Source organism: Trichomycterus rosablanca, chromosome 16, assembly GCF_030014385.1.
Source record: "Trichomycterus rosablanca isolate fTriRos1 chromosome 16, fTriRos1.hap1, whole genome shotgun sequence".
NCBI lineage: Eukaryota > Metazoa > Chordata > Actinopteri > Siluriformes > Trichomycteridae > Trichomycterus > Trichomycterus rosablanca.
Genome location: NC_086003.1, coordinates 11,486,983 through 11,502,893, shown reverse-complemented (window position 1 = coordinate 11,502,893; position 15,911 = coordinate 11,486,983). Strand labels below are relative to the sequence as shown.

The 15,911-nt window shown below is 37.8% G+C and overlaps 1 protein-coding gene across 1 annotated transcript in view; it reads right to left on the bottom strand.

Annotated features, from left to right (window-relative positions):
- trpc5a (transient receptor potential cation channel, subfamily C, member 5a) overlaps positions 1-15,911 on the bottom strand; it is an 84,153-nt gene that overhangs the window by 8,753 nt on the left and 59,489 nt on the right. The window contains exons 7-8 of the mRNA XM_063011290.1: positions 12,502-12,697; positions 2,946-3,155 (exon numbers count right to left, since the gene is read on the bottom strand). Of these exons, the coding sequence (XP_062867360.1) occupies positions 2,946-3,155; positions 12,502-12,697 (406 nt within the window). The remainder of the gene's footprint in view (positions 1-2,945; positions 3,156-12,501; positions 12,698-15,911) is intronic.

The following is a 15,911-nucleotide window of genomic DNA, read 5'->3' as shown; positions in this document are numbered from 1 at the left end:
CTGGGAGAGTCCTGACCATTGAAGAACAGCATGAAAGGGGGCTAACAAAGCATGCAGAGAAACAGATGGACTACAGTCAGTAATTGTAGAACTACAAAGTGCTTCTATATGGTAAGTGGAACTGATAAAATGGACAGTGAGTGTAGAAACAAGGAGGTGGTTTTAATGTTATGGCTGATCGGTGTATATATTATATATTTCAATTATATTTTTTCTATAAAGATTTTTCTATGTCACTGTCACCCTACGCTTGACCTTTATAAATGTATAGACCTTTATAGACCTGGTAAGTGGCAAAGCTTCTTTGAGACAATTTGCTGTAGGTACACAAAATACATAGTACAAAAAACATAGTAGCGTTCCTCTTTTAGCTAAACGTGAATGTCATTCTGGGATTACACCATGAGTACAACATGCAGTGTTAAAGGATGTAACCCAAGGGTAATGAAAATCTTGAATGAAACCTTTAAAACTCTAGACTTTGTCTATTAATTAATTGTATGCTTTCTAAAACACTGCTGTACACTTTTGCACAAATGCTGAACAAGTTTGTATATACAACTATCTTTTGTAGAGACTTTACAGAGGAGTTGACTGAAATGCACAGAACTACATAACCAAACATCATCATCATCTAACATCTAACCATGCCTGAATGCCTTTATTTTCCATTCATTCATATACAGGTGTATAATACAGTGAAATTTGTTTTTCGCCATTGTACGACGCCCCTAGAGTAGAGAGGGTTAAGGGTCAAAGGCCCAACAGTGGCTGCATGGCAGAGCTGAGATTCCAACTCTCAACCTTTGGATTGACAGCCCAAAGCTCTATCCACTAGGCTACCACTGTGCCACTGAACCATGGTCAAGGAGGCATCATGCTTTAAAGATTCTTTGTTTACCAACAGTCTGGATAACTTAAACATTGTATAAAAAAACGGTCAAGTATGAGGGCAATGACAGCAGAACGGGGGACAAACTTTATATTAGGACTTATTAACAAGCTTAGTCCTGTTGTTAACATCACACCTGTCAGTTGACAGCCACCAAAAACCCAAACATGCTAGAGCCCAATGCACCTGTATTGTGGGTTCAAGGTTGTTTATTTCGTAACTGCAAAACTTTTTCTAGCATGATGCTAGCCTGTGCAAGTTTATACTTTGTGAATCTTAGGAATAATCGGTTTATTCCCAAGAGAAAAGTTTAGCATTTATCTGGTCTAAAATATTTTTCACAGGGGTAGTACATTTATTCTTCAAGCACAGTTTTTGCATGCTCTTTCTGTATGTGTTTTGTCAAGCATGTAGGGATGACATGACAATTATGTATTACAGTATTGTTATTAAAATCAGGTCAACTTTATATTAAGGTACGTTGTTTGGAAATGGGGTGTTTAACAAGCTCATGGTCAGGTCATAATGTGTGCATTTACTGGAAATAAGGGCCCAGCTAAAACAGTCCAAACCACACCAGACCATTATTCCTTCTGATTTATACCACTACAGTCTATTTGGACGTCACACTCTCACTCATTTACTCACTTATTCACAACTAGGGGCTATTTAGAGTAGTCAGGGACATTTTTCATGTTTCTGGAGGTGTGAGGAAACCCTCATTTTAAACATTTTAAATTCATTACAGACAGTGACTAAAGGCAAGGCTTAAACCTAGATCCAAACAACCCTTTGCAGCACAAACGTTATCTGCTGCACGACTGTAATGCACACTACACATTTTTCATTCAAAAAATGGCTTCAGGCTGTTCAGATGGCACAGAGGTGAAAACACACACTAGCGCACCAGAGCTGGGATTTTGAAAACATAACTCATATCGAATCTTAGCTCTGCCACCCGGCTGGGCTGAGCGGCCACATGAACAACGATTGGCCTATTGTTCATATAGGGGTGGGGTATTAAGCCGGTTAGCACCAGTAGAGAGGAAGCATAACGCAATTGGGTAAAAATTGGACGAGCTAAAGATCGGGAGAAAAAGGGAAAAAATGCGTAATAAAAGGCTTCATACTTCATACCGGACGAGACCTCATAACTCTGCTGGCTGATTGATGGCGCCTGCAGTCGAGGGATAATGCGTTTATCTCCGTACACAAAGCTAATCCGCATATGAACTCGCCTCATGCAGGTGAAAAGATGTGACGGAGGGGGCGTGTGTTAGTCACAGCTCTCTTCAACCAGGGTAGAGATCAACATCAGTAGAAAGGAAGCGTAATGTAATCAGGTAATTGGATACGACTAGATTGGGAGGGAAACTGGGAAAAATGCACACAAAAAAAAAAAGACAACAACTGTATGTAATTTGTAAACATGGCTTCTATTAATCTAAGAGGACAATTGATAAATGCAAATGCATGTACACTGATGACCAAAACAGTAGGGCCATCAGCCTAATGTGTTATCAAAACAACAATGACCCATCGAGACATGGACTCCAAAAGACATCTGGTACCAGGACACACAGCTACACAACTACACTGCCCAATATACAGTGGGATTTTATGCACTATGTGTTGTGACATATTCACCTCATCACCATTATTAAAATAATCTGCAATTTGGGTCACAGTAGCACATCTGTTGGTCCATACCAGGTGCCATAACCTTTATGTCCTCTGGCTTCAAAGCATTTTAGCTGCCCAACAATCTCTTGGCAGTTAGTTGCTTGTCCCTTCTTGAACCACTGCCGATGAGTACTCAGCAGGGGTACTTTGGTTTCCAAAAACATGAAATAGAATTATAAATTTGCACTGCACTAACTTGAGTAAATATGTGAGTCTGTCATTCTGCGACAGACTCTCTCGCATCTTGTCCAGGATGAACTTGTCTTCATTGTATACATGCTATTGCGCTTTATATCTTTATATCTTTACCTGCTAGCTATTGACCAAGCAAACACCACAAACATCTGTCAGTAAAATAGCTTTTTCATACCGTGAACTCTTTGAGGTTGTCGTGCTTGTGCTGTTCCTCAGGGATTGGCTCTTTTTTGCCACAAACTCGGCTATGCAGCCAAACACACAGGTACCACACTGACTTGGGACTGGGGACGATGTTGAATGGAGGGGGAAGTGTACCCCCCTCATCAAAGTAGCTCATCCACAGCTTGGTGCGGGCAAACTTCCACTCGATGTCTGCATGATCCTAATTGTGGACAAGGAAAACAGAAAAAATAAGAGTTTTTAACATTATATAGCCTCATGGCTTTTTTTGTTATATAACATAATAACACTTTTCTAGTTCTTTCTAAAGAGTTTTCTTTTTTAATTTAGTTAAATTTGGCCCACCAATCTATTATAAGCAAGTTAAACTAATTTTTTTATGCAACATTCCTTGCACGAACAAGGATTTTTGGTTCTTGTTGTTATGCATTATTATTATTATTATTATGTTAAACCCCATTTTCAGAAAAGAGGCATTCTGTAAAATGCAATAAAACTAAAATATGTGGCCGCTCAGGTGGCGCAGTGGTAAAAAGACATGCTGCAACCAGAGCTGGATTCTGAGTACCTCGTATCGAATCCAGCTCTGCCTCACCGGTTCGAGGCTGAGTGGCTGTATGAGCAACGATTGGCCGGTTGCTCAGTTGGGGGGTGGGACAAAGAACCGGATGTGGGTCTCTCTCTGTCAGAATGCGATTATGACCTCTGCCGGCTGATTAGAGGCGCCTGCACAGAGATGAGGAAGAGTGCCCTAAGGGTGTGTCTCTCCGCATGCAGCGCTGGGTGGCGCCAAACTCATCAATGTGTGGGTGGCAAAAATGCATCCGGCTGCTGCCCATGTTTTGGAGGGGATATGGGTTAGGGCAGGGTTCTTCACAGACAAAGAGGAAGCACGATGCAAACTGAACAATTGGATGCGCTAAAAGGGGGAGAGAGAAAAAAAAAAAAATAAAAAAAAAAAAAATATATATATATATATATATATATATATATATATATATATATGTACAGTATATATATACATATATACTGTATATATATATGTATATATATATATGTATATACAGTGTATCACAAAAGTGAGTACACCCCTCACATTTCTGCAAATATTTCATTATATCTTTTCATGGGACAACACTATAGACATGAAACTTGGATATAACTTAGAGTAGTCAGTGTACAACTTGTATAGCAGTGTAGATTTACTGTCTTCTGAAAATAACTCAACACACAGCCATTAATGTCTAAATAGCTGGCAACATAAGTGAGTACACCCCACAGTGAACATGTCCAAATTGTGCCCAAAGTGTCAATATTTTGTGTGACCACCATTATTATCCAGCACTGCCTTAACCCTCCTGGGCATGGAATTCACCAGAGCTGCACAGGTTGCTACTGGAATCCTCTTCCACTCCTCCATGATGACATCACGGAGCTGGTGGATGTTAGACACCTTGAACTCCTCCACCTTCCACTTGAGGATGTGCCACAGGTGCTCAATTGGGTTTAGTCCATCACCTTTACCTTCAGCTTCCTCAGCAAGGCAGTTGTCATCTTGGAGGTTGTGTTTGGGGTCGTTATCCTGTTGGAAAACTGCCATGAGGCCCAGTTTTCGAAGGGAGGGGATCATGCTCTGTTTCAGAATGTCACAGTACATGTTGGAATTCATGTTTCCCTCAATGAACTGCAGCTCCCCAGTGCCAGCAACACTCATGCAGCCCAAGACCATGATGCTACCACCACCATGCTTGACTGTAGGCAAGATACAGTTGTCTTGGTACTTCTCACCAGGGCGCCGCCACACATGCTGGACACCATCTGAGCCAAACAAGTTTATCTTGGTCTCGTCAGACCACATGGCATTCCAGTAATCCATGTTCTTGGACCGCTTGTCTTCAGCAAACTGTTTGCAGGCTTTCTTGTGCGTCAGCTTCCTTCTGGGATGACGACCATGCAGACCGAGTTGATGCAGTGTGCGGCGTATGGTCTGAGCACTGACAGGCTGACCTCCCACGTCTTCAACCTCTGCAGCGATGCTGGCAGCACTCATGTGTCTATTTTTTAAAGCCAACCTCTGGATATGACGCCGAACACGTGGACTCAACTTCTTTGGTCGACCCTGGCGAAGCCTGTTCCGAGTGGAACCTGTCCTGGAAAACCGCTGTATGACCTTGGCCACCATGCTGTAGCTCAGTTTCAGGGTGTTAGCAATCTTCTTATAGCCCAGGCCATCTTTGTGGAGAGCAACAATTCTATTTCTCACATCCTCAGAGAGTTCTTTGCCATGAGGTGCCATGTTGAATATCCAGTGGCCAGTATGAGAGAATTGTACCCAAAACACCAAATGTAACAGCCCTGCTCCCCATTTACACCTGGGACCTTGACACATGACACCAGGGAGGGACAACGACACATTTGGGCACAATTTGGACATGTTCACTGTGGGGTGTACTCACTTATGTTGCCAGCTATTTAGACATTAATGGCTGTGTGTTGAGTTATTTTCAGAAGACAGTAAATCTACACTGCTATACAAGTTGTACACTGACTACTCTAAGTTATATCCAAGTTTCATGTCTATAGTGTTGTCCCATGAAAAGATATAATGAAATATTTGCAGAAATGTGAGGGGTGTACTCACTTTTGTGATACACTGTATATATATATATAATAAATAAATAAATAAATAAATAAATAAATAAATAAAATATGTGATTTAAACTAAAATATGAGTATTTGGAGCCATTATTTAACTGATCAAAATAGAAATAAATTATTTTTAATGTTTTGGCTAACCAACTTGATTGTAGACATATGCTTCATAAAGTTTATAGCCATTTCAGCAAGACAATGGCAAGTCTTATTCTGCAAGTGCTACAAAAGCCTGGCTTCATAGATAGAGAGTGCAAATGCAAAGCATGTCTCTGTCTTAGCTTTAATGTGTGTGTAGCAGGCATTAATTTCTACATGTGTTTATATTTAACAAATAGAGTTTAGTTTGTCACCGAAAACCCTGGAAATCTTTGTCCTTTGTCTGTTAAATACAAATTTAACCCTCTATGGTACCGTGTTGCCTCCAGGCAACATAGCCTATTTTAGCTTTTTAAAATAAAAGTAGACACCCATTTAATTGATCATTGCTATCTCAGGGGAGGGTAACTCAAAGACTAACCAATGAAAATGCAAAAAAGTGGTCGCATGACCCACAGAAGTCAATTTTGCTTCATCTTTCAGCACATGTGAGCATGACAGACAGCCCTGTATTCTCTCTAATAAAAAGTGCATTTTTCACACATTGTAATCCAGATAATCACCAACAAAAAATCCGACTCACCTTCACTGGTAAATAAAGAAGTATTTTCAAAAACATTACATGACATACCATCAAATATGTCATAGGAAATTACAAAAACCTGCATGTTGCCTCGAGGCAACATTGTACCATAATAGAATACCATAATTGCATAAGGCCATACCAGGTCTAGAACTGTTTACATGTATGTGCCATGAATAAGATTTTGTAATGCATTTATAAAAATATGTAATTCAAATACTACATTTACACTTATTATGTTTTAATACAGAAGATGAATCTGCAAGTTTTCTATGGCACTTAAAAAGGGTATAAAGAACAGGTGGTACTTCCAGTTGATGAGAGTGAGAATGAGATGTTATATAGTGATGAGGAAGATGAGGTCATAGTGACAATCCGGCAGGGAGAGAGTGAGAGTGAAGATGGAGATGAGGATAGAGATGAGGATGAAGATGATGCAAAAACCCAGGTTGTTCAGGCATTGTAAAAGTGCAGTGCTCAAAATGTGCTACTTACCTGTGTTTTTCTATTGAGAGGAATTGCTTCCTCAACTTTCATAAGCAGTGAGGGCCATTAGGAGATGTTGTGTATGTACATGCAGGTCCTTGTGTGTGTATGTGCATTCTTGTAAGGATAAGGTGTATATTAGGTTGAGGTTATTGTGGTTTTTAATGTTTTACCTTGAAAAAACATCTGATTGAAATGTTTTGATACGATAATTTGATGATATGATTATTTGGTTATATTTGTGTTCCACGATGGTACAATGTTGCCTGAGAGCAACAGATGGATGTGAAATGTGATGTTTTATTAAATATGAAATGTGTAATACATTGAAAACTAGATAAATATGTTTGTTCAAGTGTTTGGTAAAAGACATTGATGTTTTCAATAAATCTTTTTCTTTTTTCTGCATGAAAATATAAAATATTTCAATTTGTCCATTATGGTACGATGTTGCCTTGAGGCAACAAACTTTTAAAAACTAAATACATTTAAAAATAATTAAAATGTTTTTTGATATTGTTATAGTGACCAATTTTAAGAAGGAAAAATATCACAAATATTTTTTTCCTCATTGGTATCATAATGCGTACCATAGAGGGTTAAATAAATTAACAAATAACAGATTTCAGTTTTTATTGTATTTTTTAGAAAGTGTCCCAACTTTTCTGGAAATGGGGTTTGTAATTTGTTTAAAAAATTAACTCTTTTCTTTACCATTTTGCTGTTTTGCATATTTCACCTTCCAATGCATGAACACTTCTTTAAACATTAAAAATACTGCATGAAACAAAATAAAGTTAAAATTAAACTGATAATAGGTAAGTCCCCCTATTATAAGTTGTAATTGTTCTGGTATCTGGATGAATGGTTCTTCCTATTTCATCTGACAATACTAATGTTCACAGAAAGGTTAAGTGAGCACCCTCCTTCGAGTGTGCTAAACTGTAACTTTTTCTTTTACTGCACACACAAATGATGCCAATGTGCAATTTATGCAGGAAATTTCTATTTTGGTGGTAAATATCATTATTATTATTTTTTAAATGCATTTTCTCCCCATTTTCCTCCCGATTCAGCGCACTAAATTTTTGTCTTCCGCTGCTGAGAGATGCCAGATTGCATCCAAGGAGAGCATGTCGCTGTACACGCCTCTTTTGACACATGCACAGCCCTCCTCTTCTCGCCCCTGCATTCTGCACAGGTGTCTCTTCCGCCAATCAGGGTCCTTACACAGCGTATGAAGACCCACCCACCCACACATAGTCCGGCCCCCACCCTGCAGATATGGTGGTCAATCAGTATCTGCTGCAGGCACTGCCAATTATGCCCGCCAGATGGTGCCCAGCCGACCGGTGGCAACACCGAGTTTCGAACTGAGGAGTTCAGAATCTTAGTGCTGTGTGCTAGCGGAATATCCCGCTGCGCCACCTGGGTGCCCGTAAATATCATTATTAAGGTAAAATTTAAAAATTAAAATGCTGATGATAATCAGAATGACTGTACATTGCAGTAAAAGTAATCTGTGAAAATCATAAGTTCATCATTTAAACACATTGATGTGGAGCTGTAAAAGAGCATATTTGGCTTAAATGGCAAGTGTGGATTTTTTCTAGGTACTTCTTTTTTCTTCCACTTCCAAAGACATAAAGAAGCTGGCTATTCTAAATTGCCCCAATATACTATATGTAAGTAAGTAAATAAGTCAAGCCTGGGTAGAACCACAAGCCTCATCAGGTTACTGAAGGAATAGGTGTACGATGTGAAATAAAACGTTATGTACTGTTTTTCTTGATGTAATTTTGATAAATCCTATTATTTATTAGCACATTGGTGCCTCTTATAGAGGGGCTGCCGACCAGTAATATGAGTACTGAAAATCTGGGTTACATTTGTACTTTTTGGCATCATCTATAAGGAAGTTTGCATGTTCTTCTTGTATCCATAAGGGTTTTCTCAGGGTACTTCTATACATTACTCAGAAATAGATTTGTACTGTATACAGCACCTTTCATGATTGATTTTGAGATCACTATGTACTGCATACATATTGTTGTTCATTATACAGCTGTGTGTGTGTGTGTGTGTGTGTGTGTGTGTGTCTTAATAGGTGCCTTTACCCTACCCAAAACCCTGTGAGACAATATTTTTAAAACCAAAATTGACCTCATGCAGTGACTCTTTTGACACTTTTGATGGTATAAACTGTTGGTCAGAATACATGTTTGTATATTTTGATAATAGCTCGTTTTCAAGTTCAATTAAAGGCTGAGCATGATTAATATATGCTCTCCCAAAACACCCTCCAGCACAGAAGTAAACGTGCTTCATTGTTTATGCTGCCTAAGCAGAGGCTCAGTAATGGAAAATGCTCAAAACACCTTACAGTGACTCATCAGTACCCTGTAATTGGTTTTCTGAGTAATGGCATGCTCTATTTATAATAATGGTAAACACATCAAGAGCAAATGATAATTTATCCAGATGAACGGTGTTTGTCTCTCTGCGATAGATAAAACAATAGGCTTATTGTTTATCCCAAAGGTTTGCATACATGGAATATATACAGAGACTAGTGTAAATATTAACATGCACATGACTTTACTTAGAGGACCTTTCTTTTTTAGAACTCTTTTGAAGTTTCCTAAATTGCTTTACTTTCTGTCATGACTCTTGCATAAGGACTGAAATGTACCTCACAGAAATCTCACACACCTGCAAGAGAGGAAATATAACCCAAGCTGCAAACTGAACAATATTGTGGCCAAAAATCCCTTAACAAAAAAGAAGACAATCGTAAATAAAAAGGTGGCCAAATTAATACAACCACAACAAATAAGAAAAGGTTAGGACAGTGCAAAAATGCAAATAAAGAACACAGTGGTTTTTTTTATATTAACTTCGACTTTTATTTTATTGCGGACAGTATGAACCCAAGATATTTCATGTTTTGTCTGGTCAGCTTCATTTCATTTGTTAATATACCTCCATTCCTGCATTTGAGGCCTGCAACACATTCCAAAAAAAGTTGGGACGGGGCAATTTAGGGCTGGTAGGAAAGTAAAAAAGTATATAATGATGTGATTTAAAACATGTGATATTAAAAGGTGATTGTGATCATGTTTTGGAACAAAAGCAGCATCCACAAAAGTCTTTAAGGAGCAAAGATGGGCCGAGAATCTCCAGTTTGTCAATTAATGCATAAGAAATTATTGAAATGTTTAAAAACAATGTACCTCAAAAAAAGATCAGAAGGGATTTGCATATTTTTTGCAGATTTTTGCATATAAATATCATGAAACAATTCAAATTTCAGTGCATAAAGAACAAGAAAGCATACCTAAGCTAAAAAAACTGTGATCCGCCATCCCTCAGACGGCACTGCGTTAAAAATCATGATCATGATCATTTATCATTTACGCAAGGGATTACTTTAGCAAACCTTTGTCATGCACTACAATATAGAGTTACGTTCACATGCTACTTATGTTAACCATGTCCAGAATGGCGTCGAGTTCTCTGGGTTTAGTGGCATCGGGGATGGACCATCACACAGTGGAAATGTGTATTGTGGTCAGATTACTCAGTATTTCAGGTCTTTTTTAAAAGAAATAAACACTGTGTGCTTCAAAAAGCCAGGGTCTGTCATGTATGGGGATGTGTCAGTGCCCTTGGTAAAGGTAATTTACAATTCTGTAATGGTGTCATTAATGCCGGAAAGAACATCTTTTCCAGGGATATCATTGCAAATTTCCACAAGACAATGCAAAACCACATGCTGCAAACATTACAAAGGCATGGCTGCTTAAGAAAAGGGTGCAGGTACCAGACTGGCCTGCCTGCTGTCCTGACCTGTCCCCAACAGAGAATGTGTGGAGAATTTTGAAACGAAAAATACAACAATCCCTTACTGAAACACAAAAATGGCTGTGTGCCAAAACTTCTTTTAAGTGTGGTGAAAAGGAATAGCAACATTACAAAGTGGTAAATGCTTTACTGTCCCAACTTTTTTGGAAGGTGTTGCTGGTCTGAAATGCAGGAATGGCTGTATAATAATACATGAAATAAAGCTGACCAGACAAAACATGAAATATCTCAGGTTCATTTTGTCTGCAATGAAATAAAGTAAATGTAAGAAACTCTGTCAGGGTTTTTGTTATTGCATTTTTCATGCTGTTCCAACTTTTTCTGATTTGGGGTTGCATATATTTAGCCACCTGTTTATTTAAAATTGTATTCTATTTTTTATTATTAGTATTTTTTATTACATATAATTCTGAGATTATATGTAAGGAGAATGGGTCTCTGCTGAGTCTGGTTCCTCTCAAGGTTTCTTCCTGTAAATGTAAAGGAGTTCATCCTTGCCACTATTGCCCTCCGCTTGCTCAACAGGGGTTTTTGGTCTGTCAGTCCTGGATTCTGTAAAGTTGCTTTGAGACAATGTCCATTGTAAAAAGCACTATACAAATAAATTTGACTTGACATTTGGCACTTTACTGTGCCAAATGTCTTTATTTACTGTGCTAAGTAAATAAAGTAAAAGTAAATGTGTACATAAATGTGCTGTTCTATTATTATGTTATATATTGGTATGATTTGTGAGACACTGATGCAAATAATCTACTGAAGTTAGGTATTTTTTTAATGCCCAGTTGACACTAATTTTGAATTAAGGCATAAAAGACGGTTTATTGTTTGGGCATAGATAGCATGAGTATCAATTATCCTCCTCCACCTCGTGTATTTCATAGTGCATTAGGCATATACCATGCACAGTCCTGCAAGCTTGACCCCTAATAAATTAATGAGACTGATTTTCTAATTAATTCAATGAAGCAGTTCTCTGCTGATTAGAGTGAGGTCTTCCATGATAGCTATGCCACAATCAGGCATTAGAGGTCATTTAATAAATAAATATGTGTTTAAAAAGTGTAGATTATTTTATGCCCTTTTGAGTCACCAGAACTCAGTTCTATGTTAGTGTAGAATTAAATATGTGACATTCATGTTTTCTGAATTGATGTGTGCTTTATGTTGTCCATCTATTTAACTTTATTTTATTTTCATCCAACCGCTTTAACATCACACCCAAGAACAACCCACCCAAGAGCAAAGCAAATCATAAAAAGACAATAAACAATATATATATATATGTATACACTGATCAGCCATAACATTAAAACCACCTCCTTGTTTTTACACTCACTGTCCATTTTATCAGCTCCACCTACCATATAGAAGCACTTTGCAGTTCTACAATTACTGACTGTAGTCCATCTGTTTCTCTGCATGCTTTGTTAGCCCCCTTTCATGCTGTTCGTCAATGGTTAGGACCCCCACAGGACCACCACAGAGCAGGTATTATTGGATTATTGGAGCAGGTGGTGGATAACAGCACTGCAGTGACACTGACATGGTGGTGTGTTAGTGTGTGTTGTGCTGGTATGAGTGGATAAGACACAGCAGTGATGATGGAGTTTTTAAACACATCACTGTCACTGCTGGACTGAGAATGGTCCACCAACCAAAAATATCCAGCCAACAGCTACCCGTGGGCAGCATCCTGTGACCACTGATGAAGATGTAGAAGATGACCAACTCAAACAGCAGCAATAGATGAGCGATCGTCTCTGACTTTACATCTACAAGGTGGACCAACTAGGTAGGAGTGTCTAATAGAGTGGTCAGTGAGTATAATTATAATTCTTTATAGTTATTTAAAATGACTTACAGCGATGAGCTGGTAGGAGTTGTTCATCATGGCAATAAGCATGTTGAGCAGAACCACCAGTGAAATAACATTGTAAGTGCCAAACATGGTGGCTCCGACAAACTCGGTGAACTCATGCCGGGCTTTCACATTGGTCACGTACAGGCTAAGCAGTCCAAACACTGACCAAAACAGAGACTGAAGAGTCTCGAATAACCTGAGTGAAAAAGTGAGGGATAGACAGAGACATAGAAGAAGAAAAGAAAAAAAAGATATCATTTACAGTTTCATATATTTCACTTCCTCACAGGGAATGTACAAGTGTATGAGTCAAGCTGCATTTCTGTATTAAAATAAATATTTTATGCACACACACACTTACACACACACACACACACACACACACACACACACACTCAGAAAGAAAGCTCATAAGTCTAACGCTCGGCATGAAGAATCCATACTGCAAAGTCTTTTTTTCCTCTCTGTCCAAATGAATATGACCGTTTTGTGCCACTAAACAGTTAGCAATATAATTCTTTATTTATTATTCCCAATTAAGACACTGTTATTTACTTTTCAGTTTTTGTACTCAGATAAAGAAAGATAGATGGAGAGATCTGGCTCCTTTTGTCTCAGGGGCAAACACTAAGCAGCAGATGAGATTCATACTCAACATCATTATTCATTTAAGTCTGAGGAAAAGAAAAAGCTGAAAAAAGTCTGATGGGAAATGTTTCCTCATAGTTTTTGTTAAGAACAAATCAAATCTGCTTCCTTTCCAAGACTTTTTTTGGCAATTTAAATCTCCCATTCTGAGCCTGTTTAGGCAGTCATACCCAGAGGTATTTAACTGTCACAGAAAAAAGCTGAGGGATGGTGCACTATCCAGTAAGTGAAAGATTTAGTCATTATTCTACAACCCCAAATCTGAAAAAGTTGGGACAGCATGTAAAATGCAAATAACAAAAAAAACAAAAAACACAGAGTTTCTTACATTTACTTTGACTTTCATTTGATTGCAGACAGGATGAACCTGAGATATTTCATGTTTTATCTGCTCAACTTCATTTCATTTATTAATAAACATCCCTTCCTGCATTTCAGGCCTGCAACACATTTCAAAAAAAGTTGTGACGGTAAAGCATTTACCACTTTGTAATGTTGCCATTCCTTTTCACCACACTTAAAAGACGTTTTGGCACCGAGGATACGAAGAGATTTAGTGTTTCAGCTTTTATTTTGTTCCCTTCTTCCTGCAAACACGTCTTAAGATGTGCAACAGTACGGGGTCGTCGTTGTAGCATTTTTCATTTCAAAATTCTCCACACATTCTCTATTGGGGACAGGTCAGGACTGCAGGCAGGCCAGTCCAGTACCCGTACCCTCTTCTTCCGCAGCCATGCCTTTGTAATGTGTGCAGCATGTGGTTTTGCATTGTCTTGTTGAAAAATGCATGGACGTCCCTGGAAAAGATGACGTCTTGAAGGCAGCATATGTTGCTCTAAGATCTCAATGTACTTTTCTATATTAATGCTGCCATCACATCATTATTTAGTTTTTTCACCTCATTACTAGCCCTAAATTGCCCCCATCCCAACTTTTTTTTAAATGTGTTGCAGGCCTGAAATGCAGGAATGGAGGTATATTAATAAATGAAATGAAGTTGAGCAGACAAAACATGTCAAAGTAAATGTAAGGAACACTGCATTTTTATTTTATTTGCATTTTCCATACTGTCCCAACATTTTCTGATTTGGGGTTGTATGTTGTTTTATTGTTGATACATGTATAGAAGCATTGAGAAATCTTGTTTTATAGTCAACTGTAGCAACACAACTTTAAGTACAACTGTTTTTATTTTCTGTGACCAAACACTTCCACATAGTTTCAAAAACAAGTTCATGAACCAGAACGAAGCACGTTCCACTTCAGCAAAAAGGGATAATAGTATTATCAAGGTGTGGGATAAGACTAAAAGAAACATAAAAATGATGCAGCATGTGCAGATGAAGATAAAGCCTTCCTAAACTGGTTGTTGTTGTTGTTGTTTTTTTTTTTTTCATTTTAACATTTTACCATGACATAATCCAGGTCATTGTTGCAGTGGTTCAGGCATACCCAGGCATAGCCAATCATGTCTGTATGTACACTTGTCTGTATGTATGGCACCTGATTGACCAGTAGCACTGCTCAGGATTTAAGCCCTGGATACCAGCAGTAGTGGGCTGATATAATTTAACAAAAAATAATATATAACAATAAAATAATGTTGGAAACCAAGTGATTCATGTGCTTCTGTGTCAAGAGTGACGTGCATCATAGAGTTCAGCCAAAAAAGTCCTTGGTTGTTTGGTCATCTTGTTTTGGTTGCTACTGACAAATTTGTCCTAGGCTTTATCATGTCAGGTCATCCTGTAAGATTTTTACAATAATACTGGGTTTTTTTCTTTGTAGTCCTGATTAGATTGCTAAGGCTTCTGTATGAGACTTTGGGCTTTTTTCTACAGCCAGGTAGGTTTGCTGCTGCACCATAAGTTTGGAACTTTTGGACAGTACTCCTCTCTCTTAGTTTTTGATGGTTGCAACACATCTTGAACACATTTTCAGGTGGTGTTTATATAATACATCTAATCTGAAGCAAATGAAGGTCCCAATGATTGAATCATGTTGTAACCCAATTTTACATCATACAGACTAGCAGTAGGTTTTGAGATCAGTAGTATTAAAAAGTAAAAAGTAAAAAAAAAATCCTTCAAAATACATAATTTATTTTCTTTGTCTATTCACTTCATCATTTAACTCATAAAGCCTTAATTTAAAGTAAAAACTAGTTGTAGTCCTAATCTAATTTCTAATTTAAACTTCTAATTTCTAATTTCTGTGAAAAATAGGGGTGTCTAAGTCTCATGCTAAACTTAATTGATCTTTTATTATTACTAATTTAAATCATCTACACATTATTTTCACACCAAGGTGATTTTGAATTGTCCTTTTTTCACACACCTTAGGTTTAAGGTTGAGACTTTATTCTACCACCAACTGAGAGATGATAAACTCTAGTTCCATTGTGCTTTTTGTTTGTTTGTTATAACTTTAGTTCTAATCTCTTAAGGTCAGATAAGTTAATAGTGTTTTGGTGTGTTGTTGATTAATAGATCATGCTTTGTCACATAAAGTCTTGACTTGCATTTGTTTATGCAAAGATAAGTTGTGTTTATTGATGAGGGTTTTCTTCCGTATTTTTGAGCCCATGTGGCTATTTTAAATATACATAAATCTTTTAAATTCCTTGCAATAGTCAGTTTAGAACACTGGATGCTTAATTGCTTAATACAGTTTTTGCAAAGTGGGGAACCTTGACCATTCCTTGCTTATCAAACAACTGTGCATTTTGTAAATGCTCCTTTTATACTTAAGTATGATAGCAT